The sequence below is a fragment of the Branchiostoma lanceolatum genome, chromosome 5, assembly GCF_035083965.1.
Source record: "Branchiostoma lanceolatum isolate klBraLanc5 chromosome 5, klBraLanc5.hap2, whole genome shotgun sequence".
NCBI classification, from domain to species: domain Eukaryota; kingdom Metazoa; phylum Chordata; class Leptocardii; order Amphioxiformes; family Branchiostomatidae; genus Branchiostoma; species Branchiostoma lanceolatum.
In genome coordinates, this window is record NC_089726.1 from 22242519 (window position 1) to 22265940 (window position 23422).

General features: G+C 45.0%; 2 protein-coding genes across 3 annotated transcripts; both read left to right on the forward strand.

The window, feature by feature from the left end:
* The first annotated feature begins 350 nt into the window (after positions 1-350).
* On the forward strand, positions 351-5643 carry LOC136435727 (reticulon-4 receptor-like 2). 2 transcript variants are annotated; one of them, XM_066429410.1, is made up of 5 exons: positions 351-648; positions 2288-2332; positions 2422-2536; positions 3237-3343; positions 3706-5643. In XM_066429410.1, the coding sequence occupies exons 3-5, from the start codon at positions 2431-2433 to the stop codon at positions 4984-4986; spliced, it is 1494 nt and encodes a 497-aa protein (XP_066285507.1). In that variant the 5' UTR covers positions 351-648; positions 2288-2332; positions 2422-2430; the 3' UTR covers positions 4987-5643. The 2 variants fall into 2 exon arrangements, with proteins under 2 accessions (XP_066285507.1, XP_066285506.1); XM_066429409.1 differs by having other exon boundaries at positions 352-854.
* Positions 5644-5988: 345 nt separating this feature from the next.
* On the forward strand, positions 5989-23351 carry LOC136435726 (short transient receptor potential channel 4-like). Its single transcript, XM_066429408.1, has 11 exons — positions 5989-6572; positions 7265-7717; positions 8189-8350; positions 8814-9009; positions 10045-10184; positions 11479-11630; positions 13017-13226; positions 16334-16565; positions 17193-17366; positions 21181-21222; positions 21844-23351. The coding sequence occupies exons 1-11, from the start codon at positions 6264-6266 to the stop codon at positions 21910-21912; spliced, it is 2139 nt and encodes a 712-aa protein (XP_066285505.1). The 5' UTR covers positions 5989-6263; the 3' UTR covers positions 21913-23351.
* The last annotated feature ends 71 nt before the right edge of the window (positions 23352-23422 follow it).

Below are 23422 nucleotides of genomic sequence, written 5' to 3' on the forward strand. Positions count from 1 at the left end.
AAAGAAGTCCCGTAGCCTTTTTGATGCCGCAAGGGCAGTGTGTATCCACTATGTTCAGGGCACGATATTGGAAGATGGGGCTCAACTCTCTCCTTGATCAGCCTTTTACCTCCCTAACCGAAGTCAGGTACCCATTTTTACACCTGTTAAGTACGTATACCTTTCCCAAGGACACAACATCGGTGGCATGTCAGAGGATTCGAACCCAGGACCTCTGGAGTTCTGGGCCAAACAACCTAACCGTTACGCAATCACGACGCCACAACTTTATTTAATACATGGTGTGAACATATGAAGTACTAGTATCTTGATTGGCAAAGGCAGGATTGACATTTCACAGCCCACCAATGACGTCATTCTGCCAATGCCCTCCACCCATGTTGTTTTTAAAGAACACCCAACCCTTGTACCTACTGCTTGGCTTTATTTGCTTAGCGTCTGTGAAAAATACGTTGATCATGTTATGACCTGGGATCGGTAGCGTTGTTACTAAGGCTCCAAAGCTATTTCTGTACCGGGCGCACGCATTCACTCACACAGTGGTTATGGCGCATGGCGCTTTCTCCTGTACTGAAACGAGTTCAACGTTCAACTGAATGAGAGCTAGAGTTATTTTGGTCAAGGATTATTTACACGACTTATCGCTCGGTGAGTCCGCTGATTCGAGAAAGATCGGTGTTTAGTTCAGTGAACTTTCAACTAAGACCAATACGTTGCCTGTGTCGCGGACTATTCTCAACACTTACCAGCAGCATTTCCAGTCTAATTTGCTACACGTAGGGCGACACAGGTGCTTACAAAGAGACGGCATATCTTTACCGGGATATCTGCACAAGTGGCTGGACACAGGCTTGGTAAGTATTTACCCGTGAACAAGCTTTTGTACGTAGCCAGTCCTAGCAGAAGGAGTGTGTGCATTATAGGTAAACACGATGACGATACCTACGGATTATCTTTGAATTACCAGAGTTGAAGCCATTATGTTCACGCGCCAAAGATATGAAATCAGGTAAGTTTAGCGTCATCGTTCATCCAATAGGTTTTGGTTCATTAGTTTGAGTGCCATCATCGGTCAAGAGACACATTCAACTGTGTGCTCGTCCATACGACATGAAACATCACTAGATAGGATAAGAAGCAATAGGATTCTAACGTATCTTTGAATTGTGCCAGATACGAGTGTGGTATAGACTAGGTATCAGGGGGTTGTTTGTGCACAGATATGATTATGTATTCCGAGTCTGTAATATTCCAATGGTCTTAGACTACGAATATGGAAATATTATTCCCGCTCCTGCACTAGGTTTTTGCATCTGATGTAATATGTAACTACACCTTACCTACCCAACGTTAAAGAGCTTTTGCTGGGACATGACTTCTTGTACTATGAGACTTTATTTATAAAATCTATAAGCGGTGTGTCGCCCGAAGTACGTTAAAGTATGAATAGCCGTACCCCCCAAGAGCTTGAAGCCGAGTGATCCCCGCGCACGTTGCAAGCCACGTGTGGCTGTAGCTATGTTTTCCAACCTGTTCATCGATATCGGTTTCTCAGACGCGTGTGCTGACGTTAACGCACATCTGATAGTCTCTTCAGCTTCAAGTGCTGGTCGCCAAAGTGTGCTCAGCACGTCATTGCGGTACATTTAACCTGTATGCTTGGCAATTCCACGCGCTCGCAGACACGAAACGGCGGGTAGAATATTCGCTGTACGTACCAAGAGTGTTTTCCGTCCAAACCACTGGTCTGAGGTTTGGTTATGATATTTTTCTCTTCAGTCTTACGATCAGTTGCAGGACTTATGTGTGCTTGTGAGTGTGTTTGTAACAGTGTTTGTTTCCTGCACTGTGACTATATAATATCATATAGATGGCGTGACCGGACAATGAACCATGGAGTATATTATTGGTGACTGGAATGATACGTTCCAAACATCAATCTTGAATGCATCATATCATTGAGCAACATTTGCTACCTGCACAGGATTTGTCACCGGGTTTCCAAACCAGATGTGAATACGTGTGATGCAGTGGGTTCATTCTCTGTGTCCAGTCTACATTAGTCAGTATGGGACCATCGTGTTGATCTAATGTTAAAAATCCCTCAAATCCTATAAAAGATCATCTCTGTGATTGGACTGGGCGTGCTACCGTGCCCATAGCTGTAGTGTTATGTAACGCATGTTATGTGTTAGCCAAATGCATTTCCCAGCAATGCAACTTATACTAAAAGGCTTGGCAACAGAAGGACAGTAGTGCGCATGCGCTGACTAACTACAAATTCTAGGGATCTGGAACAGGCGTGTGTCGTCACTAGTGGATCGAGAGCTGTCGGCTACAACTTAATACACAAAGCAATTGAAGTACATGATATTGTTCATGTCATTTCCTACAGTTAGACACATCTGCACAGTGCCTGACGGGAACATCATGCTGTCTACTCTACTTCTGTTTGCCACCATCATCGCCGCGCATGCGCAGTGGGAGTGGGCCGGCTGGACCCCACCGTGTCCTACAAACTGCGACTGTTCGCAAGGTAGGTTTGCAAAACAAACAAAAACGACTACAAATAAACAAACAAACAAACAACAACTACTAAAACGCTATCTACTAGATTCTTCAAATCTCACCTCACAAGCAGATATACAGAATGATATAACAGAGGGACTGTTTCCGGGACTGACCAGAAATGATTGCAGGGTATCTTTTTTGAGAAAATCTTTATCACGTAAATGTTCTGTCTGTTTTCATCCCCTAAACGATCCTTATTTGAACCACAATGAGGTAACAGTGATCATGGGCACGGGATAGCAATTAAAATCTGTATTCAAAATAATGTCAATATTCAGATTCAAGGTGTCCTGCGTGAACATTCCATTTCAAACCCACTCACCCAACACAGTAGTCCGCTGTGTCAAGTGTCCAAAAAGTCCAATTTAATCCATTTCTATACGGTTCAACGCTAACATCTCGACGCAGGCCGGTTTCGAAGTGATAGCCGCCATTTTGAATCTGTGACCTCAGCTAGGGACTGGCCATTTCAAGTCCTCACAGGCCATCCTATTTCTACCGGGGGCTCCTATACTCGCTAGGGTAGCGATTGTAGGAGCCCCCGGTAGTTATAGGATGGCACCCAGGCTAGACTAACTGCACTCGCCACTGGTGTGTGCTGTCTAAACTTTTGCCTGACGAAGGTTGTTGGCACCAGTTTTCATCTTTCTCTGTTATTCTCACAGACAGCATTGTTGACTGTAAGGAGCGGCAACTGGCGGCCATCCCGGCCAAGATCGGCGAGGGCGTCCATCGTCTGAACACGGACAAGATCCTGCTACAGAACAACCAGGTACTTACAACTCTTTTATTCATTTCGCTTTAAATTAGCTGAGATCCCGTAAAAGAATATTCAGTGCCTTTTGCAAATGACACTGGTCATTCTAAATGACGGATTTTGTGATTTCTGTGACAACCCCATATTCCAACACGGTAATCAGAGATGGTAGACTTCACTCCCTTAGCCATATTGATTTGCCACGCTTCAAGTCCAACAGACAAAAATAGCAGCGCTGAGGATGTAGAGTAAGGCCACGCTGTGTATATCTGAAATGGCAGAAACATAAAATACAAACAGACACACACACAACAAAGCAACAACAAAATCTACCCAGTGTTGATTCTACCTAACACCCGTATCACCCTTCCGTTTAGATCACGGCTGTGCATAGAGACACGTTCAACGGAATCCTGAACTTGAACGAGCTCCACCTGGAACACAACTTCATCACGACCATCGAGCCGGGCGCCTTCAGCGGGATCATCAACCTGGGCAAACTCTTTCTCAACGACAACCGCATCGGTAGCCTCGTCCCAGGCACCTTCAGCGGCGTGGTGAACCTCAACTCCCTGTACCTGCAGCAGAACGAGCTGCGAGGCTTCGCCGTCGATTCCCTGGAAGGCGTGGTCAGTCTAGAGGAGCTGGATCTCGGCAGTAACCAGTTGTCCAAGGTCCCTTCGTGGGACGGAAGGAACCCGACAGATTCCTGGCTGCCCTGGCAGAGTCTCCGCGCTCTGCATCTCGACAACAACCCGCTTGAAGCAGTCAGCGACCACGCGCTGGGGCTGAGCTTCGGTCTGGAGGAGCTTTACATCCAGAACATGCCGAGGCTGAGGTCGGTCGGTCTGTTCGCCTTCCGCGGGCTGCCTGCCCTGACAGTCCTGCACCTCCACGGTAACCCTTACCTCTCCTTCCTCCCTGAGGATCTGTCCCTGCAGTTGACGGAGCTCCATCAGCTCAGCTTGAGGAACAACTCCCTGAGCGCCTTGACGCCAAGTGTTCTCTCAGGGTTGGACACTCTGTCCTATCTCGATGTCTCCTTGAATCCCTGGCAGTGTGACTGTGGCACGGTCTGGCTCCAGACCTGGTCCCATCCCACTGCTACTGGTCATAGCGGTTCTCTCATCAACTCGGCTGAAACCACCTGTTCCGCCCCTTCTGGCGCCAATGGTCAGCTTCTGCAGGCTGTCAATCTCGCTCAGTTCAGTCAATCAGGGCAATGCGGTCCGGCTTCTGCTCCGCCCACCCTGCCGCCAGATTACCACACCGCCTGCACGAACAACGTGTGTCTGAACAACGGCACCTGCCTGATCAACGCAAAAGGGCCCTACTGTCTCTGCAAGGAGAACTTCTTCGGTGAGTACTGTGAGAAATGCAACGGGACTACGACTTTCAACCAGGGTTTCACCAACATCGTAGGCGTCCAGGGCACCGGACTGCAGTTTATGATGAAGCCAGCAGAGGGCTCTGCGTGTCTTTCACAGTCCTTCGTCAACGGCAACGTCCAAAGCTTCACGTTGCCGGCAGGTCTGCAACCAGTTCGGGTCCATGGAACTGAGGATCCTCCGGTCTCTGGTTCTCTGTCTGTGCCTGGCTTTTGGGGAGGCTTCCAGTTTGTTTGTATGCTGGCTGCATCTGTTGTCATATTGGCTTGAGATGGCACGACCGCCTGACCGACCAACCAACCATCCAACCAACTATCCTATCGAACACCAGCCAACCAATCGACCACCAACCAACCAACCATCCAACCAACCAACCAATGGACCACCAGCTAACCAACCAACCAACCAACCACAAACACACCCACCCACTCGCTCACTCATTCACCTACCCACCCACTCACCCACCCAACCAACCAATGGACCACCAACCAACCAACCAAACAACCAATCACCCAATCAAAACAAACACCCACACTCACCCACACACACACTCACTCACTTAACCACCCACTCACCCAACCAACCAACCACTCCGGTGTCCTTTTTGTCTTGTAACAATCTGGTAGCCTCTGTTTCATACTTTCGATCAACCAATGGACTAAGATTTCTAGAATGGTACTTTCAATGATAAGTAGCACTTTGTCATTTGGTTTCGAACCAAAATAAATCTTCACACATTTCAGGAAGGTAGTCGTAGTAATGGCCAACATCAGACAGTCACATTTCTCGCCTTTGTGCAAGATTTATTTGATTTTTTTGTGTGCTGTTCAGCAGAAATAATTCTAAGTAAAATAGAATGTTGAGGAAAATTGTTGTATGTCTTGTGCTTTTGACAACCATGTATTCATTAAAGGAATCATAACCTTGTCTCTTGTATTATAGCAGATATTTTGTGACTATTTCTGATTTCGATGATTGAATGATCGTGTGTGAAAAATATAAAGGAAGCGTTGCATAGGGAAGTAAAAAAAAAAGGTAGAAAAGAGCAAAATAAAACATCAAACGAAAGAGCAACTCTAAGTGAATTTTCATAAAATCCTCCCCACGAAACTGAGATCCTTCATGAACCGTCCCTAGTGTAAGCATGCTTGAACCGAGGCGCATCAGATTCAGCAGGTAAACATCATATAAGTGGCTTAAAAGCTCTCGCGCCAGAAGGCCGGATGGGTATGGGACTTAATAGCATTTGTACGTGCTAGATGATCTGTTGACACTGCTTGCATGTCCATGAACGTTATCCAAAGTTCATATCTGAAGCGGTAGAAAGCAGGAGAGAGATGCACTGACATGTAGTTCTAAAGAGCATCCATTAGGTTGATTGCTGCAGTAGGCACCGTGTAATGTTACGTGCGGTCCAGAGTACACGTAGAGGCTATGCAACAGCAAGCGGCGGTGATTAGCAGAAAGAATTTTGAAGACAAGGCCCTGGGTCTAGTTGAAGCTTCCTTATACTGTTTTTGGCGGCTGCTTATTAAGTTGAAACTACAATGGAGCAGCGCCTGTTTGACACCGCCGAGAATGATGCCGTCGTTGAGCTGATGGACATCCTACAGTCGGCGTCACTGGAGGGGTCAACACTGGACATCAACTGTCGTAACGACTTTGGACAGTCGCCTCTGGACGTGGCTGTAGACTCCGGAAGTCTCACGGCAGTGGAGGTTCTGCTTGACAGCGGTGTGCAGGTGGGAAGCGCCATCTTGTATGCTGTGCACAGGCAGGATTTGGTGGCCGTGCGGCTGATCTTAGACAAGAGAACGACAGAGGATGTTATGGGCAGTTTGGCGAAGGAGAATGAGGTAGGCTGATGGTCGACGTCTTTTCCATCGTTTTCTTAATCCAGTTCGAGAAAAATAAAACATAAATGCTCTGGTCAGATTAACAAGGGACAACATGATACGACATTCAAGATAAAATAATGCTAATCGCTTTATGTACTAAGTATCAAGTGATTGACATGACTTTGGACCGACAAAGGTAAGGATCTAAACAGAAGGCTTCCGACTTTGTAAAGGATATAGAGAACTATATTTTAGTAAAAGACTGTACTAATCTCAAAAGTGATGAGTGCGTTGTTGTCTGACAGACCTAGTGAACACTGTCTTCGATCAAAGGCACAGAGGTCCTTGCTAAAGAGCTCTGGAGAAATTCCAGTCATCCCGATTACTAAGTGTAATTTCTTCCATGATAGGATTGCCCCAAGTGCATCGTCTTCAACTATACAAGATTCATTAATAATTCACTGACTGAATATCTTATCCGTAAGGGAATTGGCACTGCAATCGGATGTTAAGTGAACGACTAATACTAAAGCAGATATTTCTGGGTCATTTTACATGTAAGACCTTCAGCTTACCCCATATGCTACGAATGTTATTTATCTATTGCGTACGTTCGAATAAATGATAAACATATACATCTACTAACATGCATATAGTTCACACAGTTTTAGTGAGTCTTGAAAAAAAACTCATTATTTCCACTTTTACAGTGTCACCACAGCTGCACGTTTCCATCCGACATGAACCCCCTCGTGGTCGCGGCCCACCACAACAACTACCGCGTCCTGAAGCTCCTGTTGAACCGGGGCTTCACCCTCCCGGACCCGAGCACCTTCTCCTGGGCGTCCGGCGTCCGGCAGTCCAGCGCCTGGCTCAGCACGTACCGCGCGATGTGCAGCCCCTACTACATCCTCCTCACGTCGGACGACCCGTTCGTCACCGCCTTCACCACGGCCAGGACGCTGCGTGACGTCTGCTGGAAGCGGGAGAACTACCGGGGCCGCCTGGAGGAGATGGCGGACCGATGCGAGACCTTCGCCGCCGAGCTGCTGGATGAGGTACGGGACTCTGAGGAACTGGAGGCTGTGCTGGGGTACAGTAGGGGTGATCAGCAACCCCCATACACAACCTTGGAGATGGCAGTGGACTTCAAGCAGAAAAGGGTAGGGAATGATACAAGCACTGCGACTTTTCTCAAACCCAAATCGGCAGACACTCAAATACAGCAGGACGTTCATTTCCAAACCAATGCCCAGCCGGTAATTTGATAGAACAGCGAACAATACACACAAATTCAGTCATGAGCATATTTTGTGCATATTTCTTGATGTACATTTTTTCGTTATCGCAAACAGCTCGGCCGACTGGGACTGTTTGGAAATGTTACTCTGGCACAAGGCCGGGTCCAAGTAAAGCATATGTATCTGTATCCATATAGCCGGTATAATCGTCCTTTTTCGGCGTAACACACCAGATTCGCAGGCACGTGGTGCGGCAGTAGTAGCTGGTTATATAGTGCAATGTACTGACCGATCTGTCACACGTAACCTTTGCACATCTAACTGCAAGCGTTGTTTAATGCTATCTATGACATATGTTCTAAGTTAGTTGTTGGTTGTACATGCCTTCCGCAGTTCGTGTCGCACCACCTGTGTCAGGAGTACGGGCTGCTGCTGGACCTGCCTGCCGCAGAGTGGGAGTCCTGGTCCCGGATGTACGTCATCATCTTCAACCTGACGCTGTGTCTGTTCTGCCCCCTACTCTGCCTGGTGCACGTCATCGCACCGAACACCACGGTGATAGACACTGTATATTCAGCGCAGACATAACTGCCCCGAGCTGGTTAATACATTGAATTACCTGTCACACATTACCTTTGCACTCTTGGTTGCAACTTAAAATAAACCAATTGCTTACCTGTATTTTCAGGAACCTCATATAAACCTAAACGTTTATTTCCAAAATCATGTTAGAGCCGAATTCCAAGAATGCAAACCATGTCGGATAATCCTCCAGCCTTTTTCAACATAAATGTCCGGTTGCAAGACTAATTGAAATATAATTTGTTTAACTTTCTCATTAAGAATAAACAATCGACGATTAGATGGAGGTATGTATAGTCCGTGGCCTATTCCTTAAGGATGGGTGATAGGCAAAGGTAAGTAAGTAATCGGCGATGGATGAACAACAGAGAAAAAAAATGTTGTTACAACAGTAGGTCTTGCAATGTTTGCCCTTTGTTTCCTTTCTGCCCTCCAGGCCGGGAGGCTAGCTTCGATCCCGTACATCCGGGACCTGTTCTGGTCGGTGTCTGAGGTGGTGGTGCTGGCGGTGGTGAGGTGGGAGGCGGAGTACCAGGTCGGACCGGACGAGATCAGCAAGATCGCGCGCGGGGATCCCACACCTGCCGTCATAGTGTCCACACCGCAGATCATCATCATGATCTGGGCGCTAGGTTAGATCAACATGACTGTTGTGTTCTGATGTTCCGACACTTCCGTTCAGATATTCTTAATCTCCAAGCAGGACTCCACGGAGGCGAAATCGTATCGGCCAGCCAGAGAAGTTCCAGCCAGCAATCTGGCTGGCCGATACGATTTTACACCCGTGGAAATCTGCACGAAGATTAGATATTCTCGAAGAACACGTGTTTGTAAATGATGCGATGATTTAGCTCGTAGATTTTTAAAACAAACACTAACATGCAGGTTTATTTCTGGTCATTACTTGACATATTTAGTCGCCGAAGCTCTTTCATCAGTTTTCGGAAACAGTAAATGATCATTGACAGGTATAAAAAAGAATGAGTTTTTGATGTGCCTATGAATTTGCCTGCATGGTTTCTTCTTGTGTGCCGTGCATGTGTTTGTGTGCGTACCCGTGTGTCTTGATTTGAGTTTAGTCTGTTTGTGTTGTGTAAACTGTAATAGGAACATTCTGTAAAAACATTTTGGCCTTATTGATATCATTGGCCTTTATTGTATTTTACCACATAAAATAAGGAAATTTATCTTTGTAGTATTTTGATATTGGTAACATATTTATCTCAAACCATGTAACTACTTTACACAAATCTTCTTGGTTTCTACTTGCATTTGTGTGTGTGTGTGTGTGTGTGTGTGTGTGTGTGTGTGTATGTATGTGTGTATGTGTCTGTCTGTATGTGCGTGTGTGTTTGTGTGTGTGTGTGTCTGTGTGTGTGTGTGTGTGTGTGTGTGTGTGTGTGTGTGTGAGTGTGTTTGTTTGTGTGTGTGGTTGACAACCAGTTAAAGCGACCTTCGGCGTAACGCACCATCTTCGCAGACAGGTTGTATCATGCCAAACGAGTTGTCTCAAACCTACACCATTCATGCCTAACTCTAACCGGCATTTCAAGCTACATGTATATACATTACAACGAAGTTTCCAGTCGTACGTCAACATTATCATCGTCCGGTTGATTTACAAGCAGTTCTAACCGCAGACTGTTGACCTCCACATGCCGACACAGGGCTGCTGATAGAGGAACTACACGAGATCTGGTACCAGGGACTCCGGTACCACTTCACTCGGCTGTGGAACCTGCTGGACTTCGCCATCCTCTCCACGTACATCACACAGCTGGTTCTGAGGATCACCTCTTTCAACTGGGTAAGACCCATTATGCCTGTGTCAGATTTACAAACCGGGGCCCGGCCGGGCTGCTGTTTGCCGGAACGAAAAATAAAAATGCATATCAATGAGAAACATACACCAATCATGTCCATAACTATTTTTTTGCGATTTGTGTGCTTTGTTGTCTTCTATACAATGCTTTTCGTTCCCGCAAACTTGCCCGGCCGGGCGCTGGTTTGGAAATGTGACGCTGGCAACGACTTTCTGTCGAATTTGTTTGTCGCTAGAAGGTCGCCGAATCTCAAAATTGTCAGAGACTCGGGCGGAACTTTCGCCTGCAAATTTTATCTATCCTAGCACATTGGACGGGCTCATTATATTGTGAACTGTGAACATTTGGCCGATTCCAAAGAATCACACAATAATTATCAAGAGTACACCGGCCGTTTTTCACCCGAAAAAGCCCTTTAGAGCTTGCAGACTCACCGGTCAAGCTAATTCCCTGCTCTGTGTCACTGGCTTTTAACATTTGCCGGAAGCCTATTGCATTTTTTAACTTTCCAAGACTGTCAAGAGCTCCACCTTTCAGCCTGTCACTGGATGAAAAGTAAAGGATATTTGGAGTTTCTTATTACACAACCAGGTAATCTCACCTGCTGACGTTTCGGTGTCTGTCAGACACCTTCTTCAGAGCTTCTGACTGGAGTACTGCTTCTCACCGCTATAAGTAGCCGATGTAGGTGGCGCTTTTGCGGCGAGAACGTAATCCCAAATATGGCTGAGCTTGTATCCCCCCTCGTCTCGGTTCATCACTGGTGATGACTTCCTGATCCATACTGCCTCTTTAATCCGACAAATGCGTCTGTTGTCCTCTCTGTCTATTACTTTGGCCCCCTCCCAGTCAATGACGCAGTTGTTTCTAGCAATATGGTCCGTGACTGCAGATTTCTTCTCTTCTTGTTGTGCCTGTCTTTTCTGGGATCTGGTGTACTTGACCGCATCCATGTCGGTAGCTTCCTTTTTGTGTTCCTTAAGCCTAGTTCCAAGGGTCCTGCCTATTTCCCCAGCTCTGAAGAAGGTGTCTGACAGACACCGAAACGTCAGCAGGTGAGATTACCTGGTTGTGTAATAAGAAACTCCAAATATCCTATGTTCTACCAACCTGATGAAATTATTTTCGGAAATGAAAAGTAAAGTTTTAGATAGCATTAAAAAAAATACTTCCCTCTATGTCATGTTCAAGTACAATGACCGGTGGACCACACCTTTAATGTCCTGTCCGTTAATCAACGTTAGGTGAACGTTAACATCATCGTTGTTCCAACTACAGTGGGATAACTACATTCAGGCGGACATGGCAGATGACTGGCTGCTCAAGACCAACCCGAGCACCTTCCAGCCGGTGATGATCGCGGAGGGGCTGTTCGCCATCTTTACCGTCCTGGTGGTGCTCCGAGCCATGGGCATCTGCAGCTTGAGCAGGTTCAAGTCTAATTATATTCCCCTCCCTATACAGGGGTGGGATGTATTGTTTTTGCTTGCATGTTCCTCTTCTTTATTTTTCTGTCAAAAACCAAGTAGATGCAGGGTGGTAGCTGTAATACTGGTATTGCAGAAAGTTATATTTCCCTTATGGTACATGCTACGGATGTCATATTTGAGGTGTAGGTACCATTAAGAATGGTGAATACACCTGGCCATATGAATTACGCTAATAAGGACCTCATTTACATAATTTACGAAGTAACTTCACAGTAAATGCTACGGATGTCATTTGAGGTGTAGGTACCTTTTGTAGAACCCATTGTCTCCCGAGATGACATCGCTAATGTCCTCGTTCAAGGTTCAAGGTACCTTTAGGAAAGGTGAATACACCTGGATATAAGTTATGCTAATGAGGACATCATTTGCATAATTTATGCAGAAACGTGTATTTCCCTTAGAGTAAATGCTACGGATGTCATATTTGAGCTCTAAGTACCGTTGGGAAAGGTGAATACACCAGGATGTAGATTATGCTAATAAGGACCTCAAAGTATGCTAATGAGGACCTCATTTGCATAATATGTGCATAAACCTTTATTTCCCTTATGGCAAATGCTACTGATGCATATTTGAGGTGTAGGTACCTTTAGGAAAGGTAAGTACACCTGGATGTAAATTATGCTAATGGCGAACTCATTCGCATAATTTATGCAGAAACTTGTTTTTTTCTTACGATGAATGCTACGGACGTCGTATTTGAGGTGTAGGTACTTTTAGGAAAGGTGAAAACACCAGGATGTAATTATACTAACGAGGACCTCATTTGCATACTTTATGCAGAAACGTCTATTTCTTTTACGGTAAATGCTACAGACGTCAACTTTGAGGTGTAGGTACCTGTTGGAGAGGTGAATACGCCTTCATGTAAATTATGATAATGAGGGCCTCATTTGCATGATTTATGCAGAAACTTCATTATTCCCTTACGGTCAATGCCACGAATGTCATATTTGAGGTGTAGGTACCTTCAGGAAAGGTAAATACAACGGAATGTTCATTATGCTAACGAGGACCTCATTTGAATAATTGTTGCCTTTCTAGTTTAGCCCTTGATAGATTGTCAATATAAGTCGAGACAGTTGTGTGTTTGGGGTCATCTTCATTTAAGGCAAAGCATAATTTTCGCTTTATCAAGTAGCCAGTAGTAGACTGCCTTCATGAGTGTGTTGGGTTATTTTATGTTACCCCCTGCAGCCTGCTTGCACGGCTGAGTCGCTGTTTTGGGCCCTGTTCGGTATGGGGGACCTGACCCTGCTTGAACTGAAATAATGTTCAAAAGAAGCCGTTGTGCGCGTGTGAACAAATTACATTTTATTTCCACAGGAACTTGGGGACGCTGCAGATCTCCTTCGGTAGGATGATGTTCGACATCCTGAAGTTCATCACCATCCTGGCGCTGGTGATGTTCGCCTTCAGCTGCGGGTTCCACCGCCTGTACCGCTTCTACGGCTCCATGCACGGCTACATGTGCGAGACGCACGGGGAGAGCAGCCTAAAAACCGTCAGCTGTCTCCGGCCGCACGGATACGCCACGTAAGTTCTATGATATGTTTTCATTGGTAACCATTTGTGCTTTCTGAATGTTAGCATATATACATTATAGTGAATCAGGGGACACATCTCATGATTGGGACATACTCGTTGATTTGCCTCTCTCTCTCTGCTCTCTGGCTCATCCCCCGTCGAGGATTAGTGGAAGGCAGGCTCTCTGATGGCTGAACAGTCCTATCCTGGAATGGCATGCTCGCCCACATCACTCGCAGATGAAGTGGGTCTGGGCAGGTAGATTCTAAGTAGCCGCCTTTCTCCTCCTTCGGCTCTCCTCTGCATGCTCCCTTCTGGCTAGCTAATTCATATTTCTCTGCACCCCGCTTGGTAGGAGTTCTCCAATTTGCACGGTGTGCAGCACTGTTTTCCCAGTTGCTGGGATGTCAGACACTCTGAAGTGTTGTTTTAACTGATCTTTGAAGCGCTTCCTTAGCTTGGTGCACCTCTGTCTCTTTTACCTTGGCAGAGTTCACGGTAGAAAACTGTTTTAGGCATTCGGGTATCGTCCATGCGTGACAGGTGACCTGCCCAGGGAAGCTGTCTGGACAGGATCATGGCCTCCATGCTGGAGATGTTGGCTCGCTTCAGCACCTCGTTGTTGGTTGTGTAGTCTTGCCATTTGATGCCTAAGATGGAGCGAAGGCATCGCTGATGGAAGCGTCCCAGGAGCTTCACTTGTTTCCGGTACAGAACCCAGGCTTCGGATCCGTAGAGAAAGGTAGTGACAACCACTGCTCTGTAAACCAGGATCTTGGTTGCCAGGCGCAGAGAGTGACTCTTCCACACGCGCTTCTGTAGGCGACCAAATGCACTGCTGGCTTTGGAGAATCGGTTTTCCACGTCTTTGGCAACAGAAGCATCGTTCGAGATGACGCTCCCAAGGTATGTAAAATGTTCTACCGTGTTGAGCTGTGTTCCATCAATACTTATGCAAGGTGGCTGGTAAGTCCCATGTGGTGATTTCTGGTGGAGCACTTCTGTTTTCTTTAGGCTTATGGTGAGACCAAAGGCCTTGGCCGCGTCGGCAAAACGGTTGACCGCGGTTGATAGTTACAAAGGACAGTGACCAATCTGCAAACAGTTTGATAAAAAAAATCACGGGTCTTTGAGATATCATTACAACACCTTGGAGATTATTGAAAGACCAGAGGGGATATTTGACCGTTGAGAGAACTGTCAATTTTCTGGACGCTTATAACAGTCTTCAAACGGTCTCCCCGGTATTCGTACTGTCAAACCTGTATTGGTGTCAAATTGTACTAGTGACCACCTATACATAATGACCACCTCTCCATTGATATCCTGTCAAACATGTGCTAGTGACCACCTCTACATAAGGACCACCTGGCCATTATGGTCCTATTGACACAAGCATTAGGTATCCTGTCTATAGTGATCGCCTGTCCACATCTAATCCTGATTTAATGACGAGATTTAATCATTCCCTGAGAGATTTCTTGGGTAGTTTTGACTGTACTTTCGCAGGTGCAAGGTAGATTTGGGTAACATAATCAAGGGTGAATATGGTGTCATAAGGTCTGGTCATTTGCTATAACCACCGAATGAATTAACCGAGTGAGCAACTCGAACGAGGCGATTTTATGCCATGATGAAATGACCAGCCTTATGACACCATATACACCGAGGAATAGGCGGGTCATTAACGTTAGTATTACTAGTACAGTAGAATCCGCTTAACTGCACCACCCGTTTGTCAGCGTTTTTGGTGCAATTATCCGGTTGGTGCAATTATGCGAAATGCCCAGCTGGACAGCACCACCACGGGCGAGGGGGTGTATTGTTAGTCAGAAACACTAGCACAAAGAAAACAGACGAAATTATTCAGTTATTAACTTTATTTATTGACCCTTTACTGAAAATAAAGAAATGACTACGAACCTGTTTTGATTTTGCATTCTTTCATTTTTCCATGCGATCTACCGCATTACAACACACGTAATGTTACAGGGGAGGCATTCTGAAACATCGTCATGCCACTCATGGGATAACAGTTTCTGTGTTACATTACGTAGAGTGCAGTTGTCGATTTACGTAAATAATGTACCGCCATGAAACTAGGAATTGAAACCAAAACTTGGTTACTGATTACGGGTGACTAGCCCGGGACCTCCCATACGATTCCTATCAACGTAACTGTCAATGGAGACCGCCTTCGTTTGTTACTCAAAACAGTTTTAAACATATTGGCGGTATTGCGCCTTTACATCGGCAGGTATCGGCTCAGTTGTACCTCGTTTGCCGATTTTAGCGCACCTTTTCAGTTAACTTGTCGAGGATTTTTGAAAAAAATTGGTGCAGTTATCCGGCATTGGTGACCATGCGCGGTGCAGATATGCGGAGTCACTAACAATGCAGTGAATGGGAACCGGTTTTGGATATTGGGATTCGGTGCAATTAAATGGAAGGTGCGTTTATCCGATGTGCAATTAAGTGGCTTCGTCTGTATATAGTGTAAGAGAAATAAATTCCTGTATGACGCATAGACCCCTTTAAGTTAGTACTATAAGAAATGCATTTCAGAATTTACATTTGGCCTTTAGGTACAGAAGATGATAGATTTCCTTTTGAAACCAAAATTTCCACAGACAGTATTTGATAACATGCAATCTTGGCATGTCAAATCTTTTCAAATCTATTCAACTCTACTCTATTCATCACCATTCCTCCCTGATGGGTGTCCTTCTGATTGATCAATGCAGTGAGCGGTTCCACTTACAGTTAGGGGTGTCAAGAATACTGAGTTATTCCTATCCGTTTAGTTTTGAGTTGTATTGAAATGATTTATCTTATTTTGTCATATCGTCACAAAGATTTGGTTTATCCGAAGATGGTAAACATTTTATGGAACAAAAACATGATACAAATGTTAACAAAAAGAGTCGTCTCCTCCTACATTATAGAACGGTTAGACAGGTCCTTTATTGTAATAATGGACCACTTGAGATTCATTCATCACCACTTTTGGCATTTTTATGGCATTTTGGCGTCATAACCGATATGGAATGGAGGCTTCTGATTGGTCAACGCCATCTGGCTATATGATAATATACATCATATATTACCCCCTGCAGACTGCTTGGAACGGCTGAGTCGCTGTTCTGGGCCCTGTTCGGTATGGGGGACCTGACCATGCTGGAACTGACGCCGCGCGCCAGTCCGGAGGGGGTGTTCCACATCATGGGAAAGCCGGTCTTCACGGAAACCCTGGGCAAGATCATGTTCGTCATGTATCACGTGATCGCCGTGTTGGTGCTGCTGAATCTGCTCATTGCAATCATGAGCGCCTCCTACCAGATCACAGAGGTATCGTGAACTATGATATGATCGTATCCACTTCGAAAAGCCCCTGTCACCGTCACACATAGCCGACAATGGCCTCCTGACCTTCTTCAGACCGTAGTTGGAAGTTAGACGTGAACAAGGTCATCGGTCTGTGGTTGAGAAATAGTCGGCGAGGTTGCCTACTAATTTGAAAGTCGCCTGCCAGACTACTCCTACTAAGCCCAACAGTGACATTTGTCATGGGAAGGTTCTAAATAGTAAATGTGTGACAGAGGCCCAGCGTAAGTCTGTCCCGCTTTTGCTAGACCGGGGCTCTGTAGATCTTTTTTTCCTTCAAAATAGGACATCAAAGAAAAGTTAGCCTACGCTGCAGGCCTCCCCACGGCGATTTTCAACTTATCGGGGCCACTTTCTTTGAAAAATCGCCGTGGGGAGGCCTGCAACGGAGTCTAAAGTAAAGTAAAGCAAGCTTAATTAAGAAGACAAGACAAAGTGGCGATAGACTCAAGTTGTCCAACTTATATCCTCGCCACAAATTTTGCATAAAAAATAAAGTACTAAACAATAAGATATTTGATGTGTAACAAATGTTAACTATTGTTGCTTGTTTCCCTCCCTAAGTCATTTCGGTGCTAATCTTTAACACAGGACAACAAGGAGGTTGAGTGGACGTACCGGCGGCTGAAGGACATGATGTTCCACCGGCGGGTCGGTCTGACTCTGCCCCCTCCCTACAACCTGGTGGTGCTGGTTAAGGACGTGCTGGTGTGGGCCTGGCGTCGGATCGCACGATCGCATGTCGGCTCTCACGACAACGAAGAGGTAAAACTAAATAATTTCTTACCATATAATTTTGCCCCGAAATTCGATTTATGCACCTCACTTTTTTTAAATAAAACAAGAGTTCTACGACCTCATACCTTCGCCAAATGATTTTGACCTTTATGACTGACGAATTAGGAGTGTTTTTCATCAATCAAAAACCAGTTGATCCTCCTCACCCAAAATGAAATAACATAAGTTGTCCAAACCTCCTTGTTATGATTATGAGCTTAACAAAGAAGGTTATGCTAACATTTATCATCAAAAATGCAAATAAGCTCCTTATTAGCATAATTTGATTCAATGGTGTTCACATTCACACAACTTCTAAATACCACAAGTATGAAATTGCCGTTATTTACTACTATGGAATGATAGTAGGTTCTGATTAATTATGCAAATTAGGCCTACATTTGCATAATTTCTATCTATTGACATTCCTCTCTTCCTCAGTTACAAATGTCACATATTTGAATAGTCATATCATGGAACACAGCAGGTTTTTAAAATTGCCTCATTTATTATAATCTGATTTGCATAATTATACAATCATACAAAGCATCACGTAAGCTATCTACATACCAAAAATCATGACCATCCATTAAGCCCATCTCGAGTTATAGTAATTTCTCATTAATTATGTAAATGAGGTTCTCATTTGCATAGCTGATATCTATTAATATTTCTCTCTTCCTCAGTTACATATGTCACATGTTTGCGAGTCCTATCATGGAAATTGATGGATGTATAAACTTTCCTCATTAATTATGCAAATTAGTTACTGATTTGCATAATAAGCATCCAATCATGTACATCATCGCTCAAGCTATGTACTTGCAAAAAATCATGACCTTCCATCAAGCCCTTCTTGAGTTATTCCCTTTCAAAGTCTGAAGCAAAACCTGCCCCTGCAGTTCCATCTTTCATGCTATCTACCACTCAAAAATCAGCTCCATAGCATGTCCACAACACGAGATATCATAACAGGAAGTTCCGCTGCAGTACCGTAACAAGCCGCTAGAGGGCCCAAAATCTAATCATTTTCAGGTTTCATCGAGACCTACCAACATACCAAATACCAAGACAATCCTTCCAAGAATTCTCGACTTATCGTGTTCACTAACAGACACACAGACATGCTCGGTAAAATATAACCTTCTCGGCGAAGGTAATAACTACCAGACTACATCCTGTCATCCATATTACATCCACCCTTCATCAAATACTTCTTCAGCAATACGTACTCTTAGTGCACACTTCCACTCAACCTCCCAGTACACCATACAGTATGACGTATACTATTACATCACCTCGTCCTTCCCAGATATAACATTATTAACTCACCTACCCTGGACAACGTCCTATTCCCATGCTGTGGCACTGCATTAATGACTGTTCTTACTCATATAAGGCCGTGTATATCCAAATTTTGTCTCCCTCCACCACATTCCACACCAATGAATACAGCTGGCTGACAGCCAATTTATCCCATGGCCGAGTAACTGACGTTTCCTGCCTGCCTCATGACCCCTCATGACCAACTTAGCACCCCTAACCGTATCAATATCCCTTGAAACAACACAGCCCACACGTCGCAACCAGAACGCATAGTATGAGCTTACAATTTAACACATTTTTACACTTTTCTCCTTAATTATGCAGAGTACTTCGCCCAAAATCTAATCATCTTGAGATTTCCCACATACACACGGACACACCAAATACGACAACAAACCATCCAGGCGTTCTCGACTTATCCTGTTCACTAACAGACACACAGACATGCATCAAAAATAACCTTCTCGACGAAATTTCGTCGACGAAGGTAACTACATGTAGTGTCGTCGTATTGGCGTCCATTACGCCAAGGATATTTGGCCAGAACTCAGAGGCCCTGGTTTCGAATCCCTCACAAGCCACCGATGCTGTGCCCCTTGGGAAAGTCACTTAACACGACTTTCCTCACTCCACCCAAATGTACATGTAAAAAGGGTACCTGACTTTTAAAGGTTTGGGAGGTAAAAGGTGGTGGAAGAATAACAACCAACTGCACATACGGCCTCAAAAAGGCTATGTCTATGGGACTACATTTTCCTTCTCAAGCTTACGGTTCTCTATATGTGGCAAGTATCCTAAAAAATAAAGAAAAGAAAGTCGGGTTCGAACCGGATCAGGAAGACTAATCCTAAAACCCAAATCTTTTACATCCCGATACATCTACATCACACGGAGCTTTAAGCCTAGGTTACACATAGCCGAACATGGCTCCCGAACGCTAGCCGACTCGGGTCGGCGGTAGTTCGGGAGCAGTCTGACCAGTTTTTGGGCCACGCCTATCTTTGGCGCCGAACATGCGCCGATCATCTCCTAACCAGTACACGAATTACTCCCGAATGGGCCCCGAATGCTTTCTAGCTTACTCCCAACCATCCCGACCTCTAGCCGCAGACTGCCGAATCTCTCCTGACTAACTAAACCCCGACCGATTGCAGACCCTCTCACGAATTTAAATGGACATATTCAGCGACTTTCAAAAGAGGGGTCATTTGCGGTTTTAATTGAAATAATCCATTCTATTATGTTGTTAACATCACCGAGAGATCGAATTCGGATCATGGCTAGCTTTAATACTGCTTTTAGTGTTCTTCTTTGTTTTTGGTCGTGTGAAGGTCGGGGATGATTCGCCCACGTTCCGATAGTAGTCACTTGGTTGAGAATTAGTTAGCAGAGATTTGTCTACGGCCTTGGGGTGAGTTATGGGTATACGTAGGTTGGAAACTAGTTGGGAGTAAGTCAGTAGTGTTTCTGGCGTGGTTAAGGTTCTAATTTTACTACTGACTCAATCCCGAATACCAGCCGAGCACTAGCCGACCGCGCCGAACACCAGCCGAACACCAGCCGACCCATTTCAGACCCTACGTCCAGAGCCGAATGTTTTGAAATTTTCAAAACATTCGGCTGGCGCAGCCGAACACCAGCCGACTCAGCCGAACGCCAGCCGACTCGGCCGAACGCCAACCGAGCCAGCTCCCGAATCACTCCTGAATCACTCCAACCATGGTCGGGGGAGAGTCGGGAGGCCATGTTCGGCTATGTGTAATCAAGGCTTTAAGTCTACCGTTCTGTGCCATATGATATTACACCGACCGTTTCAAATGGCAACGACACGAAAATTAGCGACGCCATGTTTGGTTCTGACTTCTTGTTATCTCCTTTTGGGTGTGTCTGTCTGTGTATGTTTGTGTTTCCGCACCACTCCAGTCGGCATAACTCAAGAGCCTCTTGATGGATTACAATGATATTTGGTATGTGGGCGGGTGTTGTGAAGCCGAAATTCAAGGTCGATTTTGGGCCCCCTGGTATGTGACCTTGGTACTGCAGCAGAACTTCAATTTTTGTATCTTTTGACCTGGACGTGCTGTGGTCTTGATTTTTGAGTGACTGATAGCTTGTGATGTAATAAAGAGGTGGTGTAGGTTTGGGCCCCCTAGCAGCTTCCTCTGGAACTGCAGGGGCGTTTTTGTGAAAATCTTCTAAGGAGAATAACTGAACAAAGGAACAATGGATTTCCATAGCTAATGAGGAAAATCTATATTTGCAGTGTTTTCCATTATCAGACTCAAATACATGTAACGTATGTAGTTTATGGAAAGTGGAGCATCAACAGATATCAATTATGCAAATAAATTCCTAATTTGCATAATTAATGCAAAACACCATAGTTCATTTAATTAGAAAATTATAGGACTGTCAATATTGAAACATGTAAGTTAGATCTTTATGACCAAGCATATATTTTTTTTCGTTTCTGCAGGAGGAAGCACGGGTAACGAAGATTCCCGAGGAAAGGTACAAGGTGTGTCTTTTCAAGACCTTGTCATTTCTTCACGGAAACTGGGAAATGAAAGTTATGTTCGATCCATTAGCGTACTCTTTATTACAAAATCTCACATTCATCACTACAGCAGGGGGCTTGTCCAGTGGTAGTAGTATGCGTTCAACTTTCAGATGTACTCTTTGGCGGTGCTAAAGCCGCCCTCTCACTGGACCCGCGGCACGCTGGCGGCGTCACTGCGGCCGATCGAATTGACAAAGCACTCAACAAATTTTATCGACAAAAAACGAATCTTTTTAATTTTTGTGTGTTTTGTTGTCTTTTCGTTCATACTTGTACGTTTTGAATGATATTTTCTATTTATAAAGTCAAGGATAACACAAATCCAGTTTAGGACGCAGCGACGCCGCGAGCGTGCCGCGGGTTCAGTGAGAGGATGGCTTAAGTGTCGAGTGTAGGAAACAGTATGTATCATTATATTCAAATAAATGCTTTGGTGTGACCTGGCTAGCGTTGAACCCGAGACCTCGCTACCGAATGCTATAAGCGAGCAATCTACATGTACCAACTGTTCTATCGCACCTCTCGTTTAATAGAATTTATGTATTTTTCATTAACTAATTTTTACACGCAACTCTGCAGATGGTGGTAGAGCGACTGGCCAAGAGGTACATTCTCCGCCGTGAAAGAGCGACAGACGGAACTGGGTAGAAACACACGGAACTGGATAGAAACACACGGAACTGGGTAGAAACATAAGGAACTGGATAGAAACACACGGAACTGGATAGAAACATACAGAACTGGATAGAAATACACGGAACTTGGTAGAAACACACGGAACTGGGTAGAAACATACGGAACTGGATAGAAACACACGGAACTGGATAGAAACACACGGAACTGAATAGAAACACACGGAACTGGGTAGAAACACACGGAACTGGGTAGAAACACACGGAACTGGGTAGAAGCACACGGAACTGGAAAGAAACACACGGAACTGGATAGAAACACACGGAACTGGATAGAAACACAAGGAACTGGGTAGAAACACACGTAACTGGGTAGAAACAGCCGGAACTGGGTAGAAACAAACGGAACTGGGTAGAAACACACGGAACTGGAAAGAAACACACGGAACTGGATAGAAACACACGGAACTGGGTAGAAACACACAGAACTGGATAGAAACACACGGAACTGGGTAGAAACACACGGAACTGGGTAGAAACAGCCGGAACTGGGTAGAAACACACGGAACTGGATAGAAAAACACGATACTGGGTAGAAACACCCGGAACGGTAGAAACACACGGAACTGGATATAGAAACACACGGAACTGAGCAGAAACGCACTACAATTGAGGCAAACCCTTTACATGACTAGAACATTTATTTTCGTCTTTAGAAACAAACAACAAAAGTTGTGTATGTTGTATTTAGTTTAGTGCGTTGATATTTGTAGAAGGTCCTGTATTTTTGTCATAAATGTAATGCATTCGTAACATTCGGTAAAGCTTGGTGTTTGAAGATAGCACCCATTGTCCAGTCACATTTTATTAACCACAATTACTCTATTTGCCATATGTTTTTTTGATAGTACTATATTATGATAAGAGATGGTCTCTGCAATGTGTACATCACAAATGCCAACGAATTTGGTACAAACGTAACCTGCATGCCTCAACTGCACTTTCGCTACGTCGAGAATTCTTGGCTATGTTGTGACTTTGAAACAATGCCGTATACCCGAACTTACTTATAATTATATGCTACAATAGGATAAAATCTTATCGACATCTGCACAGGTGCAGGCAAAAGTAGGTGATCATCAAAATTTCACCCTCTTAAAGCTCGATTCGTTGGCTCGCTCGCGTACATTGGCGTAGGGGCCCTGCTCTTTAGCCCCGGTAGACACGGTTCTGGCGCCGGCGCCACCAAAACAGCTTCAGCCAATCAGAGGGTTTGCTAAACCTCATCTAGTGCAAAAGCGCAAAGGACGCTGGGAATCTATCAACCAATCAGCTTACGTCTCACATCGTTACTTTAGGTTCAGAACAAATGAACCGCCAAATTGTGCCAAATGAGGATAGCTCATTAATTATTCATGAGCAACTGTCAGTAACGTCGCCAGAACCGTGTCTACCGGAGCTAAAGGGCCCCTACGCGAGCGAGCCAACGAATCGGGCGATAGGGGTCCTGCTTTTAGGAGGGTGCA

What these genes read in the sequence shown, in the direction of transcription:
- LOC136435727 (XM_066429410.1), top strand. Translation starts at nt 2,431, where the DNA reads ATGCTGTCTACTCTACTTCTGTTTGCCACCATCATCGCCGCGCATGCG. An exon ending in AAACTGCGACTGTTCGCAAG is followed by an intron (nt 2,537 to 3,236) that starts GTAGGTTTGCAA and finishes TTATTCTCACAG; the next exon opens with ACAGCATTGTTGACTGTAAG. An exon ending in TCCTGCTACAGAACAACCAG is followed by an intron (nt 3,344 to 3,705) that starts GTACTTACAACT and finishes CCTTCCGTTTAG; the next exon opens with ATCACGGCTGTGCATAGAGA.
- LOC136435726 (XM_066429408.1), top strand. Translation starts at nt 6,264, where the DNA reads ATGGAGCAGCGCCTGTTTGACACCGCCGAGAATGATGCCGTCGTTGAG. An exon ending in TCATCGCACCGAACACCACG is followed by an intron (nt 8,351 to 8,813) that starts GTGATAGACACT and finishes TCTGCCCTCCAG; the next exon opens with GCCGGGAGGCTAGCTTCGAT. An exon ending in CGGCCGCACGGATACGCCAC is followed by an intron (nt 13,227 to 16,333) that starts GTAAGTTCTATG and finishes TACCCCCTGCAG; the next exon opens with ACTGCTTGGAACGGCTGAGT.